The sequence below is a fragment of the Augochlora pura genome, chromosome 8, assembly GCF_028453695.1.
Source record: "Augochlora pura isolate Apur16 chromosome 8, APUR_v2.2.1, whole genome shotgun sequence".
Lineage (NCBI taxonomy): Eukaryota > Metazoa > Arthropoda > Insecta > Hymenoptera > Halictidae > Augochlora > Augochlora pura.
This window is the reverse complement of record NC_135779.1, coordinates 10,152,649-10,177,701: the sequence shown is the minus strand read 5'-3', so window position 1 is coordinate 10,177,701 and position 25,053 is coordinate 10,152,649. Positions and strand designations below refer to the sequence as shown.

Here is a 25,053-nt window from a genome sequence, read left to right as displayed (position 1 = left end):
ATGCAAATCCGCGGAAAGCACCTACACGCGTTCCGCGTGGACACGAATGTCCTCGAGCATGTAGCTCAAAAACGATCGACAAATGGCCCGACACGCGGCCGCTACCGTAATTTTTTCATCGGCTTTCGCTCTCCATCCCACGGTTCGTTCGCGACTATTCGTATCAGCATCGGGACCAGATGAAAAAGAGCCTGCCGAAATTACGCGTGGGGTAGAAAGCCGGGGGAGGAAACGAACGCTCGCTGCAGAGAATCTGTATCCGCCATTATGGCGGCGGTATTCCGGGGCCGGTGCGGTATGGAAACGAGGAGGAACGCAGACGCGGAACACGGTGAAGAACGACGGAGAGGGAGGACGAGGGGGAAACGGTGGAGGTTCGGACCGAAAGAGAATCGCAAATTGAGATCGTCAATATCAATTTCGCGCGGGGGACGAGGGAGTAAAGGTGCCGCGGAGGGACCCGGCGAACGAATGGAAAATAACGATTCGATGCCTGATATCTGTCGGCGCGGCCGTGATAAAATAAATTCTCCTTTGAGCCCCGGTCGCTCTATAAAAAGGCTCGCGGCGGCACGCTCGCATAAATATCCGAAAAAAAATGTGATTCGTCAAACGGCACTCGTCGCCGCGGCCCCCCGACGGCAACACGCCAGAAGAGAGCGGCCTCTCCGCGCGACGGTCCGCGCGAAACGGAAGATAATATTTTTCGCATCGATCTGGAAATGTTCTCCGGGAATTCGCCCGGGGTTTACGACTTCGTCGTTGTTTAAACCAAGGAACGACGCAGACGCGGCTGTAAACCGCGAGTTTCATGAAGCGGCATTTCGAAAATGGCCCGCGTGAATCACCGTCCTCGCCGGGCCGGAGCAATTTGCTGGCCGAAACCGGCCTGCCCTGCCGACCGTTCCGCGACAATACCGCTACCCGAAAAGGGAAGTCCGATCCGTTTGACACCGTTCGGGTCGCTGTGAGTCGCCAGTTTTAAATCGTTGACCCGAATGATCCTCCCTTTTGGACCGCTTTTCAGACCGATCGGTTTTACAACCGACAACCTTTATCGTGCTTCACAGTTCTCCGCTGTTTACACGCCCGCTCCGATCAAGAGTTTCTAAGAACGATCGCTCGCATCGGCACAACGATTTAATTCGGCCCTGAATGCTCCCTTTCACCCTCTACAAAGTTGCAGATCTAATTTTCTGGTTGGGTTATGTCTTTATTTGCAAGAATAACAGTATAGAATTGATCTAAATCTCTCGGCAGTTTTATTCCAATGTACGCTTCGCTTGAGACACTCATTCAATCGTTTCTTACGAAAACACTTCTATAATGAAAAGGATTTTTAAATAAAAAGTGTGCATCTAGCCTCGAACAGCTGCCCTGAATCAGCTTCAAGTTTTCAGAGCACGCTTCGCTAAGTGACTATATTAGATTAGAATCACAGTGGCGTGACATATATGACAATTTTGACACACGTTTTAAAATGACAATCTAGATGTGGCAAAATGTTAAGAAGACAAGTGAAATATATGATAAAGTTATTACAGATTAATATAATTGTAAACTATCTCGACTATATTTGATCAGTAGAGAGTACACATGTTCACAATTTGCAAGCGGTGTCGGGTCATTTCTGACAATAAAACCTCTTTTGCCATAATATCTGAGGAACGCTAATTTAACTTCTGGGTTAAATGTGACACAACACCGTTTTCCGGCTGTTAATAAACAATATCAATTGTTTTTCTTCAGAATGAGAAGAATGTGGTGCACGCCATTATGAGAAAACCACCTTCGAGATCTTTATAATAATAATAATACTATTATAAGAATAATGCTATTATAATAATAATACTATTATAATAATAATACTATTATAAAAATAATACTATTATAATAATAATGCTATTATAATAATAATACTATAATAATAATAATAATAATAATAATAACAAGAGAAGAAGAAGAGGAGAAGAAAAAAAATAGCAAAAGTACAAGATTCGCACAAGGAATAAAAAATCATGAGGACGATAATTTTTCTGACCACCATGAAACGTCTTCCAGTAACAGGGGCGAGTTTCGTCCGAAGCCTTTCTCGAAACAAGCCGCAGTCCGAGCTATTGCCTGCGAATCTTCGAGCGAAGCACCCAGTGCACTTGATCGATAACTATCTCCCCAGAACGGCAGACCGGCCCCTCGCTCTCTCGAAACAGTCGAGACACATCCTGCCAATCTATGTTCCTGAATCTCCCTGGTAAAAACCGGCCGCTGCAGTCCGTCCGCCTCTAAGCCGACTCTCGATTCCTAACCGTTTACCTTCGATAGTGTTATAAATAGCGAGCTCCGGGCTCGTTAATCTTCATCTTTGTCCGCGGAACATCACGGGCATTGGGATTCCGTAGGACCCGCGCGCGTTAAGCGGATGTCCCGAGGCTGAGCGCGTTCGATGATCCCGATTATCCGCGGGGAAACGACGGGCTCTCCGGGACCCGCGACGGAACCGAACCAGTTATCCTTGATATTTATCGGCTCCGCGCGTTGTCCTTCGCGCCGAAATAAAGCATCGTTCGCCGTTGCGCACCAATAAACCCGCGCGCGGTGCCGCGAGCGTTTCGAGCCGCGCGTAGGCTACCGGTGTTTCCTTTGCTCGGTCTCTCTCGTCTGTTGGACGTTGCGTCGGGGAGCCAACCGTGCATCTCGCTAAAAAACAATGCTTCGTATGCACGAGAACGCGATGCGAGAGGAATCTCTAAAAAGTTGACCAGAACGCAGTTTTATGTAAATATACAAAGTGGTCTGCGCAGCTTGTACACCTAAATTAGCGAATCAATTACTCATGAAGATAACTTTATGAGACTCAATATATCTCTTAACTTCGTCTAATGTATTTCGGTTATAAATCTTGTCGTTATAAATGTTATTTTTAAACTAGAATAAAGCAGCTGCTACTTGGGCCCCGTAAATCCAGTGTTTGAAATAATTCGAATATATCAACAACGATATAACATTGTTCGGCGGTGTAAGAGTTGTTCTCCGGTCTCTTTCATTCCGACGAAAATTCGTCGGTGTTAAAGGACGACACGTTGTGTATCGCGCGTGCTTGCCACGGCCCGCCGATCTTAGTCGGCCAAATAAACGAGCTTCTTTAACTTCGCCGTAACGCGGTTTAAGGTTTCCAAGCATGCCGGTAATCGTTTCGCGGGAGTTCCGCGCGATTTCGCGGGAACGGGGCAGCACCCCCCGTTTCCACCGATTATCTCGCGGCAACGTAACGAAGCCCCGGAAACGGCTCCTTTTTCCCCTGAAACTTCCGGTTACTCGACCGAACCACGGCAAACGAGGAAACGCGGCGAGACGGGCTCGGGACGAGACAAGGATCCATTCGACCTTCGAATTCGGGGTCCGAGTTCGAAGCGTTAAGCTCGGCGCGATTTAGATGTCGACCGGGATTTCAACGCGGTTCAAAAGCTCGGCGCGCTCCGCAACTGAAAATAACCGAGAGCAACTCTCCGCGGCTATCGTCGCAGCTTCTGGCAACGCTCAAACGGAAACGGAAAGTTTGACGGCGAGGCGAGGCGAGGCGCGGCGCGGCGAGAGAGAGAGCTGCTCGGAGCTGCGAAGGTCCGGGTCGGCTCCAACCTGGCCGCGGCTCTCTTTCTCCCGTGCCTTTTTTTTTGCGAAAGAGCGAGCGTTGCGAAAGAGAGGACTGCGGAACGTTCGCAGAAAAATGCCGTAAATATTTGCAAGAAACAAAGGCGCGGTCGGATACGGTGCACGCGCGCGCGCGCGCTGGATGCAGAAGCGGACCACTCGCTTCGGGAAGCTTCCAGGTAAATATTTTGTCTCCCGCGGAAGGAACAGGCGCGCTGAATCTCGGGTAACAGCGAGAGAGCCGCGCGCGCGGACCCTCGTACCACCCGAGGCTCCGCAGGACGGCCCTTTCTTCTCGGATCTTTTTCAAATGGAAACGCTGCTCGACTCACCTCTCCGTGGTGCTCTTCACGAATTCACCCTTCCACAGGCCGCACGTCAGCTCGCGCGCCGTCGCCGCGAAGAAGAGAAGGTTCACTGCCAGCAGAACGCCGATCGGGCCGTAGAAGTACGCCAGGATCTCCATGTCACCTGAAATCGAAAGAATACCGTTTGTTTACTCGGAACGTCCGGAGGTACGGGCGTATCGCGATACCGGTTTCGCTTCGGGATTAGTCGCTGAGCCTACGCGATGGACCCCAACCTTGGGCGGGTTTTATTTCACTTTAATTATGCTTACTTTCGCTTTTAATCTCGCAGGGTCCGAGAAAATAAGCATTATTTATCTGCGGTCTCCTGTTACTATAGGATCGTGGCTTGAAATACTAATTCTGGGTAATGGACGAAGGGTGGATACCAATTCTGAACACGCAACGAATGGAACTAATCTTTAAATAGATTTATAAAGACTATTTTATAAATAGATCTATAAAAACTATTTTTCAGGAGGTACATGTTTAGTGTGTTGCAATTGGTAAACTTTCCAAGCCACTTGTACAACACTTTACACGCACGATTGTACTATTTGGACACAATATCATCTAGTAGAGATCTCGAATGAAATTGTTCTATAATAGAATGTTTCAGAATCAGAATAAGAAAAAAATAAACTGCTAAATTTCAACAAATAGCTTGGATACAAAGATCGATCTAGCAAATAGTTTTCTATATGTTTTACTCGCGAAGGTATGCGATAATTTATTTTTGTCTTTCCAGATTGTTATTGTTTTCACCGAGTTGTATCATGTCAGTTAACGAAGACATTTCATTGAGAGAGAGGAGATATTTTATACTGTCCTTAAATGAATGTGATATGTTTTCGATTCTTTTTCTTCTTGGGTGTGGGATTAAGGAAACGCCAATGGATTCGTCTAGAATTAGAGTTTATTAAGTTTTTTTTTATACGATTTTTCCCTTTTTCTAACCCTATTTACAACTTATATACTAACCTAAAATTAGAGAATCGCCAATTTAACGTTCCTGCTTTCCTCAGTTTTCATATCGCACAGTGGAGGTTAGAAATTACTTTTCTATGTTCTTGCCAGTGGCGCCGTTTCTTACGCGTCTGACCCCTAGCGGCGCGTACACGAAGCTTTCATGAATAAAAGAATTGAAGAAAGAATTGCTCTAATTGAAAGATCAAGTAGTGAGAAATAAAGTTATTCCGATAACTAAGTACAATTCCAATATAAACCTTTCGTTTAAAGGAGAGTCTCAGCCGTGCCTTGAAGCATCGTCCAAGGAAGAAACACATTTACAAAAGTCGCTAACCAATTAAGACTTAAAGAAACCCACCCTCGAGCCTGTCTGCAATAAATCCTCGATTCCCCACGCTCCTCTCTCCTCCCTCCATTCGTCGTGCCCATTAAGAGAAACATCTTACCCAATAACAAGCCTGTTGTTATCATCGAATACCGCGGTGTCGTCAACCTCGTCACCTTTTCTCTAAAAAACGATACGCCGGTACGGTCGAGGACGGGCGGCAGACACGATGGGTAAAACATAAAGAACGCCGACGGCAACGGTAAATTCAGAATCAATTAGAGGCCGGTGATTAATCGCGGTTATCCCGGAGCCACCTCCGACCACGGAAAAGAACGCCGAGGGACCTGGAAACACTCTAAATATCTGCGCTGGCCGGCTCCGTTCAATAATAAACCCTCCGGATCGGCTGAATGGCGAGCCAGTTTATCTCCGCGACGTTTAATTCGAGCGGGTTCGGTTCGATTCGCCGTGGCGCGCGGCGGCGGGCCGCCTCTGGCTTCGAACAGAGGACGAGTTGTTTTGCCGCTGGTCAACCGGAAGCCGGTGCACGCGTCGACCGGCCATTAACGATTATCCCGATCGCGAAACATCGGATCCCGCTGGGTGAACGACTCCCTCGCCGTGCCGGCTAGGCCGTTGCTTATTATATTTTCGAACGGGTTGCTTGTTATCGCGGGGCCGGGAAAGGGCTTTGAACCAGCGGCAAGTTTATGATCTAGGATCCGACGGCCCGACTTTGAAACGGACCTCTCGTGCACGTGCTGCTGCGGTTTCTTTCTCGCGTGAACGCCAACCGGGACGTTTACGTGCGACGGCTAATCCGTCGCTGACGAGCTTTCACGTAGATCTCGTCTACTCGGGCCCGATTAAACGCTGGAACCGTGCGGAAGCCGAGCCACTCGGTGCTCTACTAATTGTAAGCTTCGCGGAACCTCCGAGGATTTGTCGTTATACTCTCTCCGTTGAACAATCCGGCTTTCGTTTCGTTGACATTTTATGCGACCTGGCGACATCGAGTTCCACTGCGTTTTGATTTTCTTTTTATTATAAGCATACCGAACCTTGACGGGCTTATTTAGCTACATGGTAGAAAATACATATCGCGTGGACATGATCCTACAATGGTCGCTGAGCACAAAAAAATACGTGACTCCAATTTTTAAATTACAATTCTTGTAAAAGGAGGTCTTTTTATGCGCGTTTGAGTCCGCTACTCCGAAAAATTTCTTTACAGTCGCAGCGATTTCTAAGGACGTATTGTTCTATAACTCCTTGAAATTTTTCTGGTACCTTCAAAAATTCATTCTCGTAGAAGTTCTGTTTCCTATAGACTTTTCTTACATCTCTATGAAACAAAATTTGTTTTACATTTACCGTATGTCTACCTTTACTTGACTGCTTAATGGTTAACGGAAAAGAATTTTATCCCGACTTGGAACATTGGAGTTACAGTCAGATTTTATAGAGACAGGCTCGTCGAAGTAATGCAAAAGTTTAGAAGATCTTAGAAATCAAATAAAAACGTTTTTACAGGAAAGAATAAGCGAACTTTAAAGTGTCAATCTATTATCTTCAATCTATTAAAATTATTAAAAGAAGAAAACAATTTTTATTTTGCATAAAAGTCGGTTTATTAAACGGCTTCCAATTAACGTGTCGAAATTTCGCCAGCCAAGAGCTTAGGCAATCCACCAATTCTATTTGCTCGTCAGCGATTCGTTGTCTTTTCCGAACAGCGCGATCGTCGCACGGTTCCGGAAGAACGCGAGCGAAGGATAAAAGAGAGGATAGCTGTGTTGCTCGTCGGGAAATGAGGAGAAACGGGCCGCGTCAAACGGATCCGACGAGATCCGCGAGAATGGGGAATAATAGACCGGCAAAGCGGCTCGATAATCGATCACAGACAAATAAATCTGGCGACGATTGCCGGCCTCGCGATTTCACGGGACTCCCGGAACTTCCTCTGTATGTACGCGCGACAGATAAATCGTTTCATTCCGCTCTTTCCCGTTCGCAGGATCGCCTGCCTATTTGCGAAATTTTTCAATAATAGTCACCTTCCCAATCGACACTAGTCCGCGACAATGGAATTGGTAGCGGCACGTGGAATTGGGCGCAACCACGGTCCCACTTTGACAAAATTCAGCTGCGAATAATTGCAATTCGATGCTTTTAACCCCTTGCACTATTACATCTTTCAGAGCTACGTTGATTACGATTGTTTCGTTCTTTATTATTTCCTTGATGCCATGAGATGATTCTAGTGTCTTGATTGTCCTCATTTACTTTCATTTTCAGCTTTCGATGATAGGGGATTCAAATTTTGTTTCGATTTGATAGAAATGATTGGCAGCCATATTTATCGAATCGTGCACAAAAGGTTCGCCACGAATCTGACTCGTTATTATAGTACAAGGGGTTAATCAAGGTAGCCAGACTTTGTAAATCGAAATACAGATTTTCTAACGAACAAGTTACCAAGTTGATTGATAGAAGAACCTATTTATAAGAAAAATGGTTAAATTAAATTACCAAAAATTTACCAAACTTGTCCGTGTTACGAATAATTTTATGTTATTTACAGAAACCAAAGAGATGGTTACATACTGTAGATATACAGTAAAAAGGAACGTAGACAAAGAAGTATAAACAAAAATAATATAAATTATTTTACATCGATACAATGCAATATTAACCCCTTGCACTATGACCCCTATCATGCCACGTTGATTAGCACTTACTTGTTCTTAATGTTTCTTCTGCTATTTTTATTTTATTTTATTTCTACACTTCGATCACAGATGAATTAAATTTGATTTCGATTTAAAAGAAATTAATAATATTAATATTTAGTAGATTTTGCATGAAAGCTTTGTCACGAGTCTGACTCGTTGTTATAGTGCAAGGGGTTAAATAGTATAACGTTGCATAGTTCAGAAATTAATAAGCCGGAGGCTTATTTCATAATCTGAAAGGCGAGTATTACATCGAATAAATAATAATAATAATAATAAGGCGTCTCTCCATTGGACAACGTCTGTTGCCAGAGAAATGGATGGAAGACGAATAAGTTACAATAGTCGTAACCGTAAAGAACATCGTCTGGCGGATGGATGAATCAAAGAAACCCGAAGCCGAGCACGAGGAAAATTTGGCGGGCGAAGGATTCATAAACTCGTGGCGACCCGATCGGTGGACGCGCCGCGCAAATTGGTGCTCCATTTGCGTGTGTAATTGGAGCGTTCCGGTTGCAAAATGCCCTGAAAATAGACGAGTTCCGCGAATGTAAACAGCCGCTCGGCGCTCGTGTAAATTGACCGACAGCTTCGAGGATCTGTCCGGGGGACAGCGGGATTCTCTGAATGTAAATAGCGCCGCGCGACACTCGTCGATGCTCTTTCGATCGGCGTCGCGGGTAACCCGTTCGCAGATGCGGTTATCGAACAGTGGGATCAATTTTACATTTAATTATACCAATTAACACCAAACCCACCGAGCTGTAACGCGACTAACGTGCGCTGCTTTATAAGATTTCGCGTATTTCTAACAAAAATAAATAGGTCAAATATAAGACTGAAACGTCACAAAATGAATTTAAAACTATTGTTACATCATCTTCGTCTTATCGTTAAAAATGATGCTTTCGTCTGATTTATTTCTCTTATAAATAATTTGGCTAATTTTTAATCTGTGTAAAGATCCGCAGTCTACTGATAAGAGACTGCAAATTCATTCAGACATTTCGCTGTGTTTATTATAACTTACGATCGAACGAAGTTGAATTTATCCAATGATTTTTTCAAGAAACAGTCTTTACAACTTCAACAATCTGAGAATAACAAATGTTGGACCGTCACGGTAGGTTTAGTGTTAAACAATTCTGTTCGCGAACGAAGTCAACAGGAAACGAAAGTTTGAAGTCTCCCGTTTACGTCGGGCGCGTACAGGTTAGCATAAATAACGTTACTGCTGAGTAGGAGTTTCCTCCATCCAGACTCGCCCGTTTGTCCCGCCGCTTGTCGACGTAGAAGCGGTGGATACCGATCGTTTCCGGGACCGGGCGACGGCGTTGAACGGGGCAAGGTCTCAAGGACGGGAAGCGGACGGAAATAAAGCGGCGGACGTAGGAAAAATCTCGCGGAACAGCCGCAAATAGATCGATAATTCACGGGTGGGAGAAATAAATCGCGGAGCCGCGACCCGCTGACAGGCACAGTTTGTTTTCGAAGCGATGTAGGGGCGAGAGGCATCGCGGCGAAAAGACGGCCAAAGGAGACGCGCGCGTGTCGCCCGTTGCGTGAGCGCTACGAAATGGTAAACTGCCGTTACGTCGTCCGTTTATTTCCGACGATTCTAGAGAAAGAGGAGATCGGAGACAAAGCGTGAGAGAGACGGAGCACAGAGAAGAGAAAGAGAGAGAGAGAGAGAGAGAGAACCGAGACGAGATTTCCGCGGTCACGTGCATGCACCGAGGCGCAACGTAGAAATGATTTCGTTAAAAGGCTCCGCGGGGACGGGAGGGCATTTTAATTACGCTCGCCCGATATTTTCAATATTCCGGCGCTTCGACGTCGTTAATTGGATCCATTTGTTTCCCTTTTCAAGATCCCATTACGACCGGACCCGGTTTTCGGATATTTCTCGCGGTTACGGTTCCCCCGAACCTCGTGCGTCATTATTCCCTGCAATTTCCATTGCTTCGTTACCGTGCGATCTCTTTCTCTCTCTCTCTCTCTCTCTCTCTCTCTCTCTCTTGTTCTCTCTTGCAACCTCGTTATCCGAAACGATTTCCGAAACCTCGGCTCCATGGAAACCAATTAGTTACGGAACAGCCTATTTTCTATCAGCCCGCCGTTTCGAATACCCTTCCGGGGATCCTCGCGCTCTCCGAAGGATCAACGTTGCAACCGGACCACCCTCCCGGGAGTGTTCAAGATTTATGCTGTCCGATTATCCGGTGGCTTCTCCCGTAACTGCATCAACCAGTAACAGTAACACTGTAGACGCGGTGATATTTATTTTTCGTAAAGTGTTTGCAGCTTACAAAGGGGAGCGCCGCTACTTTGCATCGACAGTAGCTCTACAATTGGGATTCGTGGATTTTGTTGGTTAATTCGTAGAAACCGAATAATGCTTCATATACATCGTTCCCTTTCAATAGAGTTTCTTTCACAGCCTCGTTATCGTTGGCTCCCTATGCGATATAGGTTATTTATATTTATTGTTTGCTGACATTTACTGCGATGTTTACCCCCTATACATTCCGTTGTCTCCTCTCAGGGGACATCGTGACTCTAGTATATCACTAGACATTTAATAATAAAATAATTTCTCCGGCTTACAGCATTTCCATTTTATATGACAAATCATTTTATTGAATGTTATTATAATATTTTACTTTGTTCCAAACGTATACTATACTATATAATATACTATGTATGCTATATAATATAAAAGTCAATAGAGGTTGGTAGGTAACATCCATGATGGCGCGGAGTGCAAAGGGTTAAATATTGATAATGGAAGGGCAGACTTTCACTTCGATTCAGTGGATACGAATAACATCCATATTTAGTAGACCGTGTTCAAAATTTTCGTAATGAATCGGATGCGATATTGTAGGATAAAGGGTTGGTAGTAATGAATATGTTTTTAATTCGTTGCACTGTTATAACGAGCTAGTCTAGTCACGAAAATTTCGAATGTAATCTACTAGATATAAATTAGAAACAGGTGTAACAATCAAAGTTGTACAGTAACTACACATACAGAATTGAAAAAGTCTTTTATTTTTTATGCCAATGTATGAAAGTAAATAGAGAGATACGAGGAATAAGCAATGCCTCGTTCTACCAAGAAAATGATCAAGTATGAAGAATTAATACGATTGTAATGATTGGACCGTGAAGTTTATATTTTTATATTTAATTTTTGTCAAATACGCATAAAATCCGCTGTCTAATAATGCTCCTTGTTGTATTAACCCCTCCTCGTATCATTCATTTTACAATTATAATGATTAGAACTTTTTCGATCGCAATAATATCTTCAAAGAAAAAGAATCTTTATATTTACTGTATATTAGTATATCATTTGTTGACAGAAAATTACTAGAAATCACCACCACAAGCCTAACTCACTAAAGTACGGCAAGGGTAATAATATTCGCATAACGCTGAAGGCAACACACAATCATCGCATTGCCTTTTACCAACCGATCTCGCAATTTCTCTGAACGGAGCTTACGGTAGTAAATCGATATTTCGAGTTCAACAAACTTGATCCGTCTTACGAAAACATCGAAAACAAGAGCAGCAAAAGTAATCGACTCTCCAGTCGACTTTATACCTGTTCAGCTGAAAAGAAGAAATTAGCAGGCTGCCCCCCGTAGATACACAGGTACACGAGCAACCCCGGGAAAAATTCGCCGCGAAGTTGGTCCGCGAAGAAACCAGCTCGGGAGTATCGCCGATAAAAATACGAGCCGAACGAAAGTTCCCGGAACTTGGAGGAACGGGGGGAGAAGAATCCCCGGCGCGATAGTCCGCGCAACAAGCCTAATCACCGTCGACCCTCGTTCGGATCTCCTTTCTTTCCGGAAAGCGCAACGGGCGAAAATCGCGTCACGGAATTCTCGCGCGGATCACGCGAATCCATCCTTGCTCCCGGCTCGAAATTACATCGGATCACGAGATCGTCTACTTATCGAAAGCTCGTAGACTCCGGAGGGTGGTTGCGAGGGGGGGGGGGGGGGGGGGATGCGTGCCGCCCGGATCACTGGAGGAAGATCGCGAAATTTCCGCGGAGCTCGCGGAACACACCTATGAATATGAATACGTTCGCCTCGAAGCGATATATCGAGTCGGCTGGAGCCGAGGATGGGGTAGGGGGTGGTTTTCGTGAATCAGCCGAGTCGATCCGCTAAGTATAAGCGTGTGCCGGGGATGACTATGTGGGGGGCCCGGATGACTGGTTTCCGAGTAAATTGATACGTTGCTTTGCTCGTGGTACGCGTAAACCTAACCTCCCTCTACCCCGAAGAAACGTTTACGTCTACGTGCGCGTCGAATCAGGGGTCGAGGGAAAAGTTTTTCCTTGATACAGGATAATAACAAAACGGTGCAATTACCCGATCGATGGGTAATTGGGGTTGTCGGCGGGTAGACTGGGGATGGCGATCGTTCCCTCGCCTATTCTTCTGCCTATTAAATAGTCAGGCAGGGGGGGCTCGCGATTCGGAGAAACGGAAACGTTCATTTTCCCGCTGATCGAACCGCTCGATCCCGGACGGGGCTCCAAATCGCTTTCTTCGAGGGAAAGGGGTATTACCTCCCTGATGGTTCGGATGTACCACATTTTTCTATATAAACGCTGTGTCTTATTCTTTTATTTTCTCCAGGATTACCACTATTATCGGTCCTATTCAAATAAGGAGAAAATAATATCATATATGCAAAATACTGTGGAATATACGAGTCTTTCAATATTTATTTATTTCACTTTGTAGCGGTGACCAAATTTTTATGGCTTGTTTGAATCACTGATAACTCGTTAGATCGCCGTGGGGTTGCCGGCGATCCTGTAACATCTTTAAAATATCTACAAACATATAAGAAGATACTAAAACATTGAAGTTTTCTTTGTTCTCTTAACTCGTGCCGCATTGCATATTTTACATTTGGAAAACAATAAATAATATTGTAAATGAAAGGGAGTCGTTGTAGTGTTAAATACACAAGTGCGATTAGGATGACGAATATTTACGGTAAAAGACTTGATTTTTATGGGAACATTCTTAAAAATTTTATTAGGCACACTGTAGCTGTTGTAACATCTTATTCTCTGTATAACTGATAAAAAAATAATAATATTTTGAAAATTTGAAGTCGATTTTATTTAGCAAAAACAGCCTGTGTCGTGTCTATGATGATTGAATATCTGCGAAGTAGATTTCAGGTAATTTATTTCTATTCGTAGATCCATCGGAAGTTTTCGCTTAAAATATTTCAATGCCGTAAAATAATATTAAAATTAGTGATCGATGTTGCGGGATGCGAAATCTTAGAATGGAAAAACAACTGCGTCATTGTGTGAAAAAATCTGCTTAGAAATCGCGGGAAAAAGGATTCGGGAATTCCTCTTACCATCGCACGACACAGAGTTCTCTCCATAAACGTGCTTGGAACCGCAATTTCCACGGGGCACGATCGCGACCTGTTTTTCAAATCGAGGTCTGCGGTCGCGGGAGCACGTGTTACCGCGATCGAATAAAGAATAAACCTTTTTCCGGGTAGTTTTTGTTCGAAACTGAATCTCTCTCTCTCCCTTTCCCGTATTTTTTTTTTTTTCGTCGTCGGTTGTCATGAAAAACGACTCTATTAGCGTATCGGTGGTTAGTAATTGGCCGGTTTGTCATGGCGTCGGTAATAAAATTTTAGCCGCGGTCGAAATCCATTCCGGGGCCCGCGAGCCACGCGCGAGTTTTATGGTAAATAAAGAACCAGCGTCCGGACCCGTTATCGGGCCACCCCCGCAGCTCTCCTCCGCCGACAAGCCGCTCTTCTCTCTCTCTCTCTCTCTCTCTCTCTCTCTCCCTGCGGCACAGCGCCCCGTAGCAGCGCGTGCAATCTGCCAGAAGCACGCTCCTGTCGAGAGGGTGAGCCCCGTGGCCACTTATCGGCGAGAGGGTCGCGGCTCGTCCGCAAACAAACTCATAAATAAAATCCTTACGCCGCAAACTTTCATGGATGCCGATGCACGCTCCTCGAAAAGTCCAGCATCGCGCGCAGTGGCACAGAAACTGGAGATCGTGGTCAAACCCCCTAGAAATCAAAGTTGTCGGCGCGAAGCTTTTAACTTACATATTGGCTACTTCAATGACGCTTCCGCGAGGCAGGAGATGCGAGGTGAGCCATACTTTTACACCTGAGTGGCAAGCGCACTTGACATTTCGAGTCTGTCGGGCATTTATTTCTCGTGAGCTCCAGTGCGACAATGCAAAATGTAAAAAGGTCATATCTTTTTGTGGACAGTATTGCTTTCAATTTTGTAAAATGTAAGATATTCTTAGCTGCAAGTACAATATTTTTCATCGCCAATCTAGATCTGATATATATATGCTAACTGACTAAAAAACAAATCATTCATTCAACTACCTGCCGGTTATATCATACCACGCCATTTTGTTCTTAGAAATTTTTAATTCAGGTTTTCCATCAGCGACCACGAAAACCTTTCTGTAAAAATTGTTCAATGAAATCCGCTAATGTCTTAAAATTCCGAGCACGATTCCATGCTTCTGTACCACCGTGCGCCGCGGCCTGACCACAGGGCTGCAGCTGACCCAGTTGTCGCGTTAATCCTGCCGTCGCGTCGCCGGAGGGGCCCTCTCCAGGATATATCGCGGCCCGGCTGTCAACGACACGCGCGCGCGTTTATTTTCTCCCCGGCCTCGCACTTTTACTCGCGCGGATCGAGCCTCGCGCGGATACCTCGAGCGATTTGATCGCGCTATACTGTCGCTTTATAGGCGGCGAGTGAATACTTGAACCGGCAGCCCCGCACACTCCACGAGGGTCTCGCGCCGGAGCGAAATCGCCATGGCTGCGGAGCATGTGTCGCCGATGGGGAATCGATACGAGATAACGCGGAAATATGCCCGGGAACTGGGCAATTCGGTGTTTATGCAAGCATGGAATTTTAGGGGCCGACTAAGGAGAATTGTTCCGCCTGGAAGCAGCGAGCTTCGACGTTTATTTCGGAAGCTCTTGTTCGAGAAAATAGTATCTACCCTGTAGACTTTATGCATTTCTGACAAAAATGACTAAGCGTAGTGAAAAATCGTGGAGATGAACATTTAAAGGATATTGTTACATTATATTCGATATATTGCAATTAATGAAAGACCTTTGCAGCTAGTCTATGTTTCCTAGATCCAGCTTGAATTATTTTTATTTTATATAAAGATTAGTTTCTTAATAATACATTAATTATTAAGAGAGAAACCATGCTTGTTTTTCAATGCTAAATGTAGCATCGCCGGTAAAATTGGCTGCAATACATTTGCTTTTTAATTGTTCTTATGTGACGTTGCTTCCCTCTGAAATTCTTGAATGTATTTCTTTCTTCATGCACATATTACTATAGAAAATTGTGAAACATTTGGAGAAGATCAATCTTGTCATCTGTATAAGACACTTATCAGTCGGTTGTAGCCTCGACACGTTCGGTATTAAGAATATAGATACAAACTGTCTGATGTACACTTGTGCGAACTAACAAGGAAAGATCCTCCGTCAAGATTAATAGGTTTTGATATAATTAACGCCAAAATTTTCTTAAAAATCGAATCAAGTATGAAAAAGATTTTACCGCAAATGAACTCCACCAGTATTAATTAGGTTGTTCGGAAAGTCTTTTCGTTTCTTTTTTAGTGGAAATGAAACACAATAGATCACTACACAAAAACGGTTGAAAAAAATCAAACAAAATTTTTAACAAACAAGGCTTACTATATCAGTTGTCCAAATATATAATGATTATGCAGCTTAAGTGTAAAGTTCGCTGTGAAAAAATTAGGTCCTTTGTTGGGAAGAAACGAAATTACTTTCCGAACAACCCAATACATTATATTGATAACGAAAACATAATCAATTAGTGAAACGGTATAACACTCCAGCCATCGCCTCTCGAATTCGTCACGAATGCATTGACGACTGCAGATCCGGGATGCGAAGTCAAAATTCGCGTCGACGAACACGGTGACTCGCCACCCAAGAAAACTGAAAATCCCGCGGCAGTGCAACGGAAACTTACTGCACTAAATGTTTGACTACACCGTAAATTACGGAGAGTAGTCCATACTGCAGCGGGTAACTTCGTACCCTGCACTTAATCTCCGGCGATCTGGGCCGCCGAAGTGGCGTATTGATAGGGTATTCCTCGGCTGATAACGACTTTGTTATTAACTCCGTTATTGCCAGCGACAGAACTGTTACTGCCGGTAATAAGGCCGCGACTTCGGCAGTTAATATTGTTACGATGGTCCCCGCGATAAAGTTAATAGGCTGTTAACCCGACGCGACCGGATCCAGGATCCGCGCGCGGCCGCTTCCGTTTCCGCGTCGGCGTTCATCCCCGGCCGCTTTAATCCGGATCGATTCCCGCTGCCGGAAAAATTGATCGGTCTCTACGTCGTGTGTGTGTGTGTGCACGCGCGCGCGCGCGCGCCAGCCAGCCAGCGCGGTGAGCTGAAAAATTGGTTAAACGGATAATGCGGAATAAATTGGCGTCGTTAGAGAGGAACTGGCAGGAAGGGAGGGCGAAAGGATGACGGCCGACGTACGTAATTGATCTCGCGGAGCGCTCCCGACGCGCGATTAATCGGCTCGCGCGAAGTATCGAACGGCACGCGTCAACATAATTCACTTATGTTTGTTATGGGCTGCCGTGCAGTGAGATATAACCTGGCCGAAACAGCTATTGTTGGCGACCCGCCAACACCCAGCAAATATAGACGCCGGTTTGCTCCCCGGACTACGGAGATTCGCGACTCGTTCATTACTCTACGTTGTTTCTTATGCCGCGCGGATTCTCTGCCGCGGTCGTCTTACCTCTTTTTTCCTTTCTGATCCCCGATAACGGCTTCTTCTGCCCGGCGATAACGCGATTCCGTCCGAACCGTCGCACAGTGCGCTCGCGACACACGATAATCGAAATCGTCGTTAAATTTGATCGAATTATCTTGCAATATAACCTGTCCGCAAGTAGACGATACAATTTTTAACGATAGTTCAAATAAATAATCGGTAGAGAATCGATAAGGGTCGCAACAATACCTGACATAACCTTTTAGATACTACGCGCCACTATAGTGGCTTTCGCGAATGGCTCGTGCTTTACTCAATTGTTTAATTATTTATTAAAGCAAACAATTAAAGTGAAAGTGTGTACATACAATATATTAAGAAAAGAATATATGTTATTAGTACTATATATAGATATCCGGAAAAAATATATATTAAGAGAAAATCGTAATTTAGTTACGAAAAGCTTTATTTGCGCAAAATCCTGCCGTATCTAAAAGGTTAATAAAACATTAACTCACTCGTTCGTTGCATAACATTTCTTAATATTTTTTCTTAAATCGTGTTTATTCTCCCTGACGATTCAAAAATTTTCACTTTCTATAGAAACCAAATTTTTTAATTAATAAATATGAAAAAGAAACAGAAGAAATGAGCGAGTCGGATTTCGAGCTATGACAAGATTAACTTAAGAACATCGTTGTACTGTTTTATGTTTATTAAAATTGAAAGAGTGACATTTCTTGCAATTAAAGTAAAGAATTTTTACTTCGCACGAAAATCAGCAGTTTATTAATAAGGGACACGTTCGGCGGATGCTGTCGAAAATCATTGTCACGGGTATACGATCTATCAATTTTCATTCGACATGTCACATTTTATATCCCTCCATTGAAATCGAAGTGTCTGACGTGCTGTGTACGATTGTAAAATCGATTCGCCGCATTCGTCCAACATTTCCAATGGCTTTAATAGACGTAATTGATCCGTTCGTTTCGTCTGCCGATTCTGTATAGAAACAATACGTCGGTTCATTACAATAACTACTTGCCGTATGATTTCCTTCGCAATTACAATGATTAAAACTTTTCCCGTCGCAATAATTTCTGAGTGGAAAAAGAAACTCTATATTAATTGTATACTTAAAACGATTTGAATGTTTAAATATTGGCGATAAGAAAATAGAATGTAATTCCGAGTAAAAGAAAGGAAATTGAGACTTTTATTATTAAAATAAATTCCGACTACCGGAAGTCGGTTTCGTTAAAGCACGCCGAGTGGTTAATCCATTAAAAACTGTATAAATGGAACCGTAAGAACTGCTCGACTTTTAAAGATACTATCGCAGAGTTTGCTATCAATAGTTCGCTGTCAATAACTTGCTGTCGATAGTTCGCTGTGTCAATAGTTCCAACGGATTCGAAACAATTTTAAATTGCAGAGAATTCCTCTATAAATTCGATCTGTGCGAGCATTCCGCGATAAATCCCCGTAACCCATAAATCAGTAGATCGGCCCACAGATTCGCTGGAAATTCGCGTAATCGATCAGAACGAAGTTTCGCCGGACGGCGGAGAACGTGAACGTGAACGCGCGCGGGCGCGCGCGCGCCTGTAAATCGTGTTTGCGTGCACACGTTGACCCCATAGGGGTGCCCGTTCAAAGGGTCGGTCGAATGATCGACAAGCGGAGGAACGTGTCCGAGCACTAATTTTATGTTCCGCGTGCGGTAATCGAGAAATCGTTTTCACCGCGGCTTCATAGAATGAAGCGACTCGGTGCGGCAAAAACGAGCAAGCTAGTACCTGACCCGTTTAAGGGTCGCGCCATGCCATCAAGATTCAGGGGATCGGCAAGAACGGATTCTCTATCCGCTCCGGGTTCCTATCTTCTCCAACTCGGGCGAGTTGTCCCCGCAAAAACGTGTATATCTCTGCTCACGCTCGAGCGAACAGAATCCATCCGAAGTAGCCAGTGTTTTCAAGGGTGGCGGTGGCGGTGGTGGTGGTGGTGGTGGTGGCGAGTGCAACGGAGCCTCCAAGTCTGATTAGAAACGGTGATTGCCGCAGGTAGACGCGGGGACTCCGTGCCGCAGAAAACATCGCCGCCTTTTTGCCAACAAAATCTATTTAGAGTTGGATGATAAGAGGCATCAGCCTCGCCTCGGTGTCCCGGGGGACACGGGGACGGCGGCGTAGGGTATAGCCTTGATAGAAAAAGTTTCGCGGAGGCGCCAGGTCCTTCCTGGTCGGGCGGGAGAGAGGTCCTGCGACGGAGAAAAAACTTGGCGAATTTTGGTCCCGGCTTGTCCCGCCGCGACGGCCGCGGAATTTTGAGTTGGTCTGACGAGCGGCCGGAGAAAAACCAGGCGACGAGCGCACGGTAATTTCCATCGGTGGCCATCTTCTGTGAAGAATTCGCGGAATGCGATTTTTTGCACGGTTAGGCCTGGAATTCGGACCGTGGTCGGAGGTGGAAGCGGAACAGCAATTAGTTTTAATAAGTTGACCAGGACGTGCTTTATGTTTCATACGTGCGAAGTAAAAGTAGCTGTTCGGAACGCTTTTCATGGCGCATTAGATTTTCATCGATCTTGTAACGATTAAACGCGATATCATCGAATATTTATAATACTAGTATTGGAATAATATTTTATATTTTATGTTTTATAATTTATAAGAATAATAATCAATTAATACTAATAAGGATAGAAAAGTTCTGTGTATAAAACGGGTATCTGTTAATTCTTTTTTTACAGTTGATTGTCTCAAAACAACGTTCGTGTAAGTGAATTTATAACGGAAAATGTTCAAAAATATGGGCAGAATTTTTACAACCACTATTTTGTGCTCGATCTATGTTTTATTGTGCCGGTGTTTCATAAAAGGTACCTTTACTTTATCTAAATATCTGTAATTTACCGATAACTCAAAAGTCTAATCACTCTGTTCAGTAACTTTTTGGAAATGGTAGTGTCGCATTTAAAAATCGTCAAAGTGGATCGAAGAAATATTCAATAATTCACACATACAACTGCGATTCACTCATAATTATAAAAAATGAATAAAACGCACAATCCACGAGTAACCAGAATGAAGTAAAATAACGAAAATAATAACTTTATTTCTCAATGCGACAAACCCTCCGTTACAATTATTTAACCAAAAGCCAACATATTACCAAAATGTATTACCGAAGCTACAAGTAGTCGCGCAACGTGCTCAGTGACTACGGATCCGCATAAAGTAAGGAGCGTTAAATAAATTGAACAGATCGAAGTTGTCGCGGGAGGTGTAGGAGGAGTTTGACGCCGACTGGGTTCGATTCACCGTGAAATTCCGAGGATCGTCTGAGCGATCAACGACGCAACGGGCTCTCGTCGAGCCCCGACTCGAGTGGATGAAGGAGTCGAATGACAAAGGAGCCCCGTCGTTGGAACAATAGAGTCGTCGAGAGAGGAAAAATTCGATCGCAGTCGATCGGGTCGTCGAAGCGCGGAAGCGCCGCCGGAAGTGGCTAATTAAATCGGGGATATCGCGGCGGGAGAAGCTCGCGATCCGCGCGGATACGTGTTCCGCGAATTAATCGTGGACGCGGCAGCGCGAGATCCAACAGAACTCGAGAACTCGATCGCGAGTGCTTTGATTGGCAAGCCATGCTTGCCGGTGTTAGCATATAAATTGTTTGGGAGTTTCGAACTGGGATGCGGTTTTGCGGAATGCACCTCGACGCTGATGATCATCTATAAGATAACCTTCCGTTTGCCTTCCGAGTTCTTTCACGCCTTTGCAATAATTAAATTAGGCTGATTCGTGTGCTGGAAAGTTTTAATGGTAACATCTGATGAGTTCAATTCTGTTCTTTTTTCATAACTACTTATTAAACAGTGAAATAAATATTGTCGTACAGAAGGTATACTTCCAATTAATTGTAGAGATGAAAAATGTTACGGAAAGAGGTTAATTTTGCTGCTAGTTTTAATTCTATTTAAAATATGGGTTAATCTTGTCTACATCGATCCCTTGAAATATAAATTAAACAGAAAATTTATTGTTAAACAATTCTCTACATCATAACAGTGACATCATTATCTTTATATCATTAGAAATTGCAATTACTCATTTTTGCTATAAATATATAAAATTCGCAGTTCACTATTGAGCATCTTCTCAAGTTTCCTTAAATTGTCGGTGAAAGAAAAAAGCGTTTCAATTAGTAAACTATAGGAAATAAATTAAATAACGAAATTGAGATACAGTTTGCAGTAAAATGGATATCGTGGCACGATTTCAAGTGAAAAAAGATTCGTCTAACTAACGAAACAAGACGGAAGACCCTCCCGCTCGGCCAATCTACCGAAAACTCAGAAACAGTGCGATGCGTGCAAACATGTTTGACGTAAGCCTCGTTAGTTGGAGGATAAAAGTCCGACACCGGCTGTCAGGGAATTTTTAGTTGCCGGAAAGTACTAATCGCGAAACGAACGATGTAATGGTATTCATCCGAGTTAGCCAGAGTCCACTGGCGTATCGAGCAGCACAGTTGGAACCGCGCGCAGACTGATAATTGGACAAACGGGCGAAACTTTCCGTCTGCGAAGTACGAATTAGTTTATCCGCGTCGGATCGCGGGTTTCCGTGGCGCGGGATTATTTAAAGTGCAACGGAGAGCCGGCGAGTCGTTATTAACGTCGCTTCCGGAGAAAATTCCGCTCATTGGGAAATAGATTGGTCGCCGACGGAAACCTTGGGTCCGCTGAAACGACCCGAGCCTTTCATCGAATATGTAGAAGACGCAAGGTGAGAAATTAGGTGGGCTGCTTCTTTGGCAAAGATCTTTATTCGACTGCCTCTTTCTCTTCGAAAAAGGGCCTCCTCCCCTCGACGAACCATCTCATCACCCAAACAGAGACCTCCTTATCTCGGAGACATAAACAGTGCGTCGCTTGACCGACGACCATCTCAGAGATCGCTTACAAATAGATAATGATTTACGAGATTTCTGCATTTCGTATTGCTCATAGTACTTGTTAGCTATTTAGATTTTTTTCAGATTAGTGCAAGTGCCTCCTACATACCTTGTATACGTCCTAAGCTTTAGACTCTAAGGTACCCAGAGCAAACTCTCCGAACCTGGAGATTACAGAGCTCGCGTCGAGAGTTTTTACTCTCTGTCGGACAGCTGCCTCGACGCATCGTTTGACGTCGTTGTAATCGTCGGTGTTTTCCCGGATCATCGAGCGCCGTCGAAGGATTTACGAGTGGCGATCCGCGCGCAACAACAAGCTTTCCTCGCTTTATCAATTACAATGTTCGCGGCTCGGAGAGCCGCGGCGCGTAAATCAACGCGAGGGTCCGGGATCGGGGAGGAGTTACGCGGAGGACGAGTATGCGGAGGAGGCCGGAGGTGGGCCGAGGAATTTGAAAAACGCGTTAAATTCGCGCGCACAAATCGCTGTCAAATCTAATTAGCCGGGCGAGCGGTCGGCTCCGCCGGAAGAGGAACAGAGAGGCGGAGAAGCGGCGGGCGATTCCGGCTCGATTCGCATTTCTCTCCGAACCCGGGGTCCGGGATCCCGCCGCTCGCCGCTCCGCGAAACCCACCACCGGCACCCCTCCTCCGCCGGGACCGCTTTTTCCACGGCAGATTTATCGCCGGCGTCATTTTAATCACCGACGGTTTTTCAGATAATCGAAAGTGATTGTGCGGAGCTTGTATCAGCGCGTATCGGGCAACGAGCCCGCGAACTCGCTGCCAACAAATTTCAGCCGTCGCGCCCCGTCGCGCCCCGCTGCCCCCGAAATCGGCCGTTAAACGAATTTCCACGGGGGGAGAGGGGGGCGGGGCGACCGGGCGCGGGCCAGGGGGTCGGACGAAAACGAATTTCGGGACGGCGACCGCGGCCGGTCCCGGCCGTCGGAATCGATCGGAATCCTTGCCGGACTAATTCGATCTTGAAAACCGTTCTCTATCCGATTGTTCCCCGGTGTTGTTTGTTGCTGCTGGTTGCCGCGTGTTCCCGCCGATTCGATGGAAAACAACGGGGAACCGCGCCCCTCCTCTTTCCAGCGGAGGCGCGCGGGCCAGTTTACGAGGCTCGAACCTCGGGACAACGACAATAAGAGAATTCCTCTCCCGGCGGGCGGAGCGCGCCGCGCGATTCCGATTCATTGCGAACGCGGCCAATAAAACGAGAGTGCCGCGATAAATAAAGCAGGATCGCCGAGCTGGGGGGGGAGAATTCGAACAACCGCTCTCCCCGACCCGGGACACTTCCACCCCGGGCTCTTTAGCATTCGCTAATTCCCTCCCTCCGCGTTTTCGTTGCCGACTCGCGTGTCCTAATCGCCCCGACCGCCCGCCGCCCCACGAACGATTACGTTCCACGAACTCGTTTCCGCGATTTCACGGTCCCGTGGCCGGGATTCGCACTAATTAGACCGTCCTCGTTTACCTCGAAGACATTTTCTCGCTGCAGTAAGAAATACCAGGAAAAAGGCATCCGTTTCGGTGGCCGTTGTTACGGATGATTTACATGCTCCGATCTCGCGGTGCCGTTCCCTCCGCTTATGCCGCCGGTCTAAATGCGTTCCTGATGCAGCGATTGTTTTTTTGCACGTTTTAGTAATTAGCGTTTCTTCGAGCTGTACGGTCTAATTGATTTTTAGTGTTCGATGAATGCGTTTTCGCCGAGCATTTTGCATGTTACGATTACAGGATTCAAAGCGATAGTTAGACTGCGGAATTATTTATTTTTCTATTTGGTAATCGTAAATCTTAAATAGTAATTCATAGATTATTTGTACCTTAACTAGACTATGGATCTTTATGCGAAATAGAAGATAAATAAAACTCTATTTTCTCTTTTAACAATTTCAGTAAAATGGAAATAGTTAAGCAACAGTATATAGAAATCCGCAGTCTACTTGTTATTAAATTAAAAATGATCTAAAATATCTATCCCCTTTTAAATTTTCCTAACGTTTTCGCTGTTTCATATTTTAACAAATCACTCTTGTCAAAAATGCATAAATTCCACGGTCCAGTGATAACTAGATCGTCTGTGCAGTTCTTGCTCCATGCAGCCGATGTACAAAATTATTATTTTGCATAAAGATTCGCGGTATAGTAATAACCCTATCGACACCATACAATCTTTGCACAAACCATTTTTCCGAATAATTCGCGATTAATTTAAATCACACGTTTTCGTAAATCTGCAAGCAAGGGAATCGACGTGTTCCACGCGAATTATTGATTACTCTTTGGAGAAATAATTTTTAAACGTCTATCACGGTAGCGTCAACTCCGAAAGAACCCCGTGCGCGATAAAACGGGAAGGAGATGCGAATCGATCAATCGCAAATGAAAATGATAACGTCTCGTTTGCAGGGACCGGGATAGAAACGCGCGCAGCGTTGATTGATAGAGGGACAAAGGTGACCGTGTATAATGGTATCGCGTTTCGGTCAATCACGCACATGGCGGGACCGATTGGTATTAGTTCTTAGGTATTTATAGAATACACGGGAATTAATTGTCGCGGCGAACGGGGGATGGCAGTGAAGCGCGGCTCGAATTCCATAAGCTCGAGTGGACGCGTCGTAGGCGGCATTCGAACGCGAGGACTGTTGAAAACGGGCCCGCGCGATGTAATTAATAGGCGGGACCGGTCTCCGGGATGATTAAATGGATCGTTTCGGTTCGTTTCGCCGGCGATAACGACGCGAATAATGACCGAATCGGACGTAGCCGGATAAAAAGTCCTTTGAATCAGCGGAAGAGGTCCGCTTGGAAATTCCCAATCGGTAAAATTGATAACGGCCCACATTCGGCCCGCGCCGGGCGCGTTAATAATCGGAGCCGATCCGATGCGTCCCGTCCGTTTAAACGCCGCGAAATCCCGGGAATGATCGAAGCCAAAAAAAAAAAAAAAAAGAAAAAAACGCCGGAGGAATCGAGTGGACTCTGCGCGCGCGAATTATCGGATTTGCCCTCGACCGATGAATGCCAGCCACGGGGTCGCGGGAGCCCCTATCCGTCTTTCACCTTGCTGCGCGACATAGCAGGCGATCCGTGCGCTAATTGATCAATTTTCGTTAAAAAACATTGTGCCGACGCGTTTTCTAAAGACGGACATTCGAAAGTGTGTTGTAGATAAATCATACTAAATATT

General features: G+C 45.1%; 1 protein-coding gene across 1 annotated transcript in view; it reads right to left on the bottom strand.

Annotated features, from left to right (window-relative positions):
- The window catches only part of Mthl1 (adhesion G-protein coupled receptor methuselah-like 1), a 239,277-nt gene that overhangs the window by 10,333 nt on the left and 203,891 nt on the right, over positions 1 to 25,053 (bottom strand). Inside the window, exon 6 of the mRNA XM_078189317.1 lies at positions 3,981 to 4,119. Within this exon, the coding sequence (XP_078045443.1) occupies positions 3,981 to 4,119 (139 nt within the window). The remainder of the gene's footprint in view (positions 1 to 3,980; positions 4,120 to 25,053) is intronic.